Source organism: Hemiscyllium ocellatum, chromosome 15 (genome assembly GCF_020745735.1).
Source record: "Hemiscyllium ocellatum isolate sHemOce1 chromosome 15, sHemOce1.pat.X.cur, whole genome shotgun sequence".
Classification (NCBI taxonomy): domain Eukaryota; kingdom Metazoa; phylum Chordata; class Chondrichthyes; order Orectolobiformes; family Hemiscylliidae; genus Hemiscyllium; species Hemiscyllium ocellatum.
In genome coordinates, this window is record NC_083415.1 from 7,632,763 (window position 1) to 7,640,358 (window position 7,596).

Consider the following 7,596-nt stretch of genomic DNA (forward strand, 5'->3'; position numbering starts at 1 on the left):
GTGCAAACTCCACACAGACACGGGGAGAAAGTGCAAACTCCACACAGACAGTCACCCAAGGCAGGAATCAAACCCAGGTCCCTGGTGCAGTAAGGCAACAGTGCTAGCTACTATGCCACCTTGATGTATAAATGTTCCATGTAGAGATCCTGGGAGCCTGGACAGGAGCATTTACAACCTTCACAGGGACCAGTAAAAGAATGGCTAGATAGAAATGCCGAAAATTGAGCATTTCAAGCAGGAGATGGAGTCGTATTTTTATGGGGGAGGTCCAAAAAACAAGATCAGCTGGTCTATACAAGGGAAATAAGCGGGTTAGGAATGTAAATTATCCAATTGACTTTCAAAGAAGATTAACATCTTGTGTCATCGCAGCTTATTGAATCAAAACCATCGTAGAAAGGAAGAAAGGGATTAGGTACATCAGGCTAATGAGAACACTTGAGGATGAGAAAAACAGTGAGAATGACTAGAAAAAAACTTGGACCATTTACAGATTTAACCTCCTACTGTGCTGTTAGTTAATGCTGAAATAATGGAAAGGTTAGACACCATATTCCCATACTAAGGGAAACAATGTTGAGAGCATCTGGCAAGGTGATTTACAAAAAATTTCAGGAAAGTGCCCAACTTCAGACAAACATTGTGTCGGAAGTAAAAAACCTGCATCAATCAAATCCGATTCATCTCATTTACAACCAGAGAAACAGGCTCGAGTGAAAATGGAAATTAACTATAAGTCAGAAAATCACTTGACTGAACAACCAATAGGACAATTCAGGTAAAGTCACAGAGTTAGGGAGTTGTACAGCGCGGAAACAGATCCTTTGGTCCAACTCGTCCTTGCTGACCAGACATCCTAAATTAATCTAGTCCCATTTGCCAGTAGCTGGCCCTTATCCCCCTAAACCCTTCCTATTCACATCCCACCTTTTAAACATTGTAACTGTACCAGTCCCCACTACCTCCTCTGACAGTTTATTCCATACATGCACTATCCTCCATGTGAAAAAGTTGCCCCTTAGGTCCATTTTAAATCTTTCCCCCTCACCCTAAAACTCTGCCTTAACCCACAAAAGTGGAAGATTCAGTGATGATAAGGTCACTAAATGTGAAGAGGCAGTGGTTAGATTGTTTCTTGTTGGAGATAGTCATTGCCTGGCATTTGTGTAGCATGAATGTAATTTGAAACTTGTCGGTCCAAGCCTGGATATTATCCCACTTGGTGAACATTGGTGAACATCCCACTTCTGAACCAATGATGGAGGGAAGGTCATTGATGAAGCAGCTATAGTTGTTCAGGCCGAGAACACTACCCTGAGGAACTCCTGTAGAGCTGAGATGACTAACCTCCAACAATCTTCCTATGTGCCAAGTATGACTCCAACCAGTGGAGAATTTGCCCCCTGATATCCATTGATTCCAATGGTGCTAGGGTTCTTTGATGCGACACTCAGTCAAATGCCACCTTGATGTCAAGGCCAGTCGCTGTCACCTCCCCTCTGGAATTCAGCTATTTTGGCCATGTTTGAATCAAATCTGTAATGAAGTCAGGAACTGAGTGACCACGGGGAACCTAAACTAGGCATCAATGAGAAGGTTATTGCTAAGCATGTGCTGCTTGATAACACTGGATGACATCTTCCATCACTTTACAAATGATTGAGAGTAGACAAATGGAACAGTAATTGGCCAGGTTGGATTTGTTCTGCTTTGTGTTTACAGGGCACGCCGAGGCAATTTTTTTCAGGTAAATGCCAATGTTGTAACTGGACAGGAACAACTAGCTGGAAATGGGTTGTTCTGGAGTACAAGTTTTCAGTACTATTACCAGAACATTTGCAGTATTCTGTGCCTTCAACCATTTCTTGATATCACATGGAGTGAATCAAATTGGCTGAAGACCAGTATCTGTAATGCTGAAGAGCTCTGGAGAAGACTGAGATTGATCATCCACTCGGCATTTCTGGCTGAAGATTTCTGCAAATCTTGTGCTGTTTGGCACGCAGTAGTCCGGTTTGGTAGCTTCACCAAATTGATTCCTCATTTTTAGCTGCCTGCCCGGTGCTGCTCCTGGATTGCCCTCCTGCTCCCTCCATTGAACAGGGCTGATGGTAATGGTTAAGAGAATATGCAGGGCTGAGGTTGCAGATTGCATTGTATTATAACTTTAGATGCTGTTGAAGGCCCTCAGCACCTCATTACTGACCAGGCTTGAGTTGCTAAATCTGTTTGCAGTCTGTCCCATTTACCGTAGTGATAGTGCCACACAACAAAATGGGGATTATTCTCAATGTGAAGGGGGAGCTTCATCTCCACAAGGACTGTGTGGTGGTCACTCTTATCAATGCTATAATGGTCAGGTGCATCTGCAGGAGGCAACTTGGTGACAATAAGGTCATGTGTGTTTTTTCCCCTCATGTTGGTTCCCTCACCACTGCTGCAAACCCAGTCTAGCAACTATCTCCTTTAGGACCCAACCAGCTAGATCAATAATGCTGCTGCTGAGACACTCTTGGTGGATATTGAAATCCCCTGCCCTCTGTGCCTTCTCCAACTGGGGTTCAACATGAAGGAGCACTGACTCATCAGCTGAGGCAGGATGGTATGGTATGTGGTAATCAGCAAGAGGTTTCCTTGCCCCAAGTTAAACCTGAAGACACGAGACTTCATGGGGTCCAGAATCGAGGTTGAGGAATGGGCAATAAATGTTGGCCCAATCACCAACATTCACATTTGTAAAGCAATGTCATGGTCAATCATTATTCAATTGAAGGATGGAGCAGGTACAATGGGCTGAATGGCCTACTCCCATTCCTGTGTTGATAAACTATCTCTGTTGTTTCATTACTCTCGGGGGGAGGTGTGGAATCTTTATTTATTTTCCTGTGGCAGGAGTCCCCTGCATTGGGAATGACACCCTCACACAGTGAGGACACATGGTGGGGAGGAAGGGGAGAAACTGCGCACGCCCAGTCCCGGGCCCGGTCAGACACGACTGCGCAGCCGCACAGTTCAGTGGTACGCAGGCGCAGTCAGGGGGCCCAGCGGTACCGTCAGTGCGCATGCTCGTTTCCGGGCCCCGGCGTGTTGTCGTTACCATGGGAACAGCAAGCGGCGAGAGCGGGCCTGGGCCTGGGCCTCGGCCCCGGGTGCGGAGTGCCATGAACCGGGGCAAGGTCAGGATGGCCCTTTCCTCTGTTACCCCCCTCCCCTCCCCCCACTCCCACCGGTGAAAGTGCACTAACTGACATTTTGTTTTTAAATAGGGAGCCGGGAACAAAGGGCCGCCCGGGAATCTGAAACAGAAGTGAGTATTTTTATTTATTAAACACACGGTGTTAGTGGGCGGTGCCTTCAGCCCCGCGTTACAGAGAGACCGCGCTGACATGGCATCGCGTTATAGAAACTGTACACCACACCGTTCATCATCCGCGCTATAGTGAATTCCCGTTAACGAAACGTGTCTTTGGACAAAGAACCTTCAGCACAGAATCATCCCCCTGGGTCTGCATCAGCTGATTTATATGTATATATGTGTGTGTGTGTGTATCATATATGTGTATGTATATATGTGTATGTATCATATATGTGTATGCATATATGTGTATGTGTGTATCATATATGTGTATGTATATATGTGTATGTGTGTATCATATATGTGTATGTATATATGTGTGTGTATCATATATGTGTATGTATATATGTGTGTGGATCATATATGTGTATGCATATATGTATGTGTGTGTATCATATATGTGTATGCATATATGTATGTGTGTGTATCATATATGTGTATGTATATATGTGTATGTGTGTGTATCATATATGTGTATGTATATATGTGTGTGTATCATATATGTGTATGCATATATGTATGTGTGTGTATCATATATGTGTATGTATATATGTATATGTGTATGTATATATGTGTATGTATATATGTATATGTGTATGTATATATGTGTATGTGTGTGTATCGTATATGTGTATGTATATATGTGTATGTGTGTATCATATATGTGTATGTATATATGTGTGTGTATCATATATGTGTATGCATATATGTATGTGTGTGTATCATATATGTGTATGCATATATGTATGTGTGTGTATCATATATGTGTATGTATATATGTGTATGTGTGTGTATCATATATGTGTATGTATATATGTGTGTGTATCATATATGTGTATGCATATATGTATGTGTGTGTATCATATATGTGTATGTATATATGTATATGTGTATGTATATATGTGTATGTATATATGTATATGTGTATGTATATATGTGTATGTGTGTGTATCGGATATGTGTATGTATATATGTGTGTGTGTGTATCATATATGTGTATGTATATATGTGTATGTATCATATATGTGTATGCATATATGTGTATGTGTGTATCATATATGTGTATGTATATATGTGTATGTGTGTGTATCATATATGTGTATGTATATATGTGTGTGTATCATATATGTGTATGTATATATGTGTGTGTATCATATATGTGTATGCATATATGTATGTGTGTGTATCATATATGTGTATGCATATATGTATGTGTGTGTATCATATATGTGTATGTATATATGTGTATGTGTGTGTATCATATATGTGTATGTATATATGTGTGTGTATCATATATGTGTATGCATATATGTATGTGTGTGTATCATATATGTGTATGTATATATGTATATGTGTATGTATATATGTGTATGTATATATGTATATGTGTATGTATATATGTGTATGTGTGTGTATCGTATATGTGTATGTATATATGTGTATGTGTGTATCATATATGTGTATGTATATATGTGTGTGTATCATATATGTGTATGCATATATGTATGTGTGTGTATCATATATGTGTATGCATATATGTATGTGTGTATCATATATGTGTATGTATATATGTGTATGTGTGTGTATCATATATGTGTATGTATATATGTGTGTGTATCATATATGTGTATGCATATATGTATGTGTGTGTATCATATATGTGTATGTATATATGTATATGTGTATGTATATATGTGTATGTATATATGTATATGTGTATGTATATATGTGTATGTGTGTGTATCGGATATGTGTATGTATATATGTGTGTGTGTGTATCATATATGTGTATGTATATATGTGTATGTATCATATATGTGTATGCATATATGTGTATGTGTGTATCATATATGTGTATGTATATATGTGTATGTGTGTGTATCATATATGTGTATGTATATATGTGTGTGTATCATATATGTGTATGTATATATGTGTGTGTATCATATATGTGTATGCATATATGTATGTGTGTATCATATATGTGTATGCATATATGTATGTGTGTGTATCATATATGTGTATGTATATATGTGTATGTGTGTGTATCATATATGTGTATGTATATATGTGTGTGTATCATATATGTGTATGTATATATGTGTGTGTATCATATATGTGTATGCATATATGTATGTGTGTGTATCATATATGTGTATGTATATATGTGTATGTGTGTGTATCATATATGTGTATGTATATATGTGTGTGTATCATATATGTGTATGCATATATGTATGTGTGTGTATCATATATGTGTATGTATATATGTATATGTGTATGTATATATGTGTATGTATATATGTATATGTGTATGTATATATGTGTGTGTGTGTATCATATATGTGTATGTATATATGTGTATGTATCATATATGTGTATGCATATATGTGTATGTGTGTATCATATATGTGTATGTATATATGTGTATGTGTGTGTATCATATATGTGTATGTATATATGTGTGTGTATCATATATGTGTATGTATATGTGTGTGTATCATATATGTGTATGCATATATGTATGTGTGTGTATCATATATGTGTATGCATATATGTATGTGTGTGTATCATATATGTGTATGTATATATGTGTATGTGTGTGTATCATATATGTGTATGTATATATGTGTGTGTATCATATATGTGTATGCATATATGTATGTGTGTGTATCATTTATGTGTATGCATATATGTATGTGTGTGTATCATATATGTGTATGCATATATGTATGTGTGTGTATCATATATGTGTATGTATATATGTGTATGTGTGTGTATCATATATGTGTATGTATATATGTGTGTGTATCATATATGTGTATGCATATATGTATGTGTGTGTATCATATATGTGTATGTATATATGTATATGTGTATGTATATATGTATATGTGTATGTATATATGTGTATGTGTGTGTATCGTATATGTGTATGTATATATGTGTATGTGTGTGTATCGTATATGTGTATGTATATATGTGTATGTGTGTGTATCATATATGTGTATGTATATATGTGTGTGTATCATATATGTGTATGCATATATGTATGTGTGTGTATCATATATGTGTATGCATATATGTATGTGTGTGTATCATATATGTGTATGTATATATGTGTATGTGTGTGTATCATATATGTGTATGTATATATGTGTGTGTATCATATATGTGTATGCATATATGTATGTGTGTGTATCATATATGTGTATGTATATATGTATATGTGTATGTATATATGTGTATGTATATATGTATATGTGTATGTATATATGTGTATGTGTGTGTATCGGATATGTGTATGTATATATGTGTATGTGTGTGTATCATATATGTGTATGTATATATGTGTGTGTATCATATATGTGTATGTATGTATGTGTGTGTATCATATATGTGTATGTATGTATGTGTGTGTATCATATATGTGTATGCATATATGTATGTGTGTGTATCATATATGTGTATGCATATATGTGTGTGTGTGTATCATATATGTGTATGTATATATGTGTATGTGTGTGTATCATATATGTGTATGTATGTATGTGTGTGTATCATATATGTGTATGTATATATGTGTATGTATGTGTGTGTATCATATATGTGTATGTATATATGTGTGTGTATCATATATGTGTATGTATATATGTGTATGTATATATGTGTATGTGTGTGTATCATATATGTGTATGTATGTATGTGTGTGTATCATATATGTATATGTGTATGTATGTATGTGTGTGTATCATATATGTGTATGTATATGTATGTATGTGTGTGTATCATATATGTGTATGTATATATGTATATGTATGTGTGTGTATCATATATGTGTATGTGTGTGTATCATATATGTGTATGTATATATGTGTATGTATGTGTATGTATATATGTGTATGTATGTGTATGTATATATGTGTATGTGTGTATGTATATATGTGTATGTGTGTATGTATATATGTGTATGTGTGTATGTATATATGTGTATGTGTGTATCATATATGTGTATGTGTGTGTATCATATATGTGTATGTGTGTGTATCATATATGTGTATGTATATATGTGTGTGTATCATATATGTGTGTGTATGTATGTATGTGTGTATCATATGTGTATGTATGTATGTGTGTGTATCATATGTGTATGTATATATGTGTATGTGTGTATCATATATGTGTATGTATGTATGTGTGTGTATCATATATGTGTATGTATGCATGTGTGTGTATCA

At 36.0% G+C, this 7,596-nt stretch overlaps 1 protein-coding gene across 2 annotated transcripts in view; it reads left to right on the forward strand.

The window, feature by feature from the left end:
* The first annotated feature begins 3,073 nt into the window (after positions 1-3,073).
* The window catches only part of ttll9 (tubulin tyrosine ligase-like family, member 9), a 131,604-nt gene continuing 127,081 nt past the window's right edge, over positions 3,074-7,596 (forward strand). For both annotated transcript variants that reach the window (XM_060835946.1, XM_060835947.1), the window contains exons 1-2: positions 3,074-3,179; positions 3,270-3,310. In XM_060835946.1, the coding sequence (XP_060691929.1) occupies positions 3,102-3,179; positions 3,270-3,310 (119 nt within the window). In that variant the 5' untranslated portion in view covers positions 3,074-3,101. The remainder of the gene's footprint in view (positions 3,180-3,269; positions 3,311-7,596) is intronic.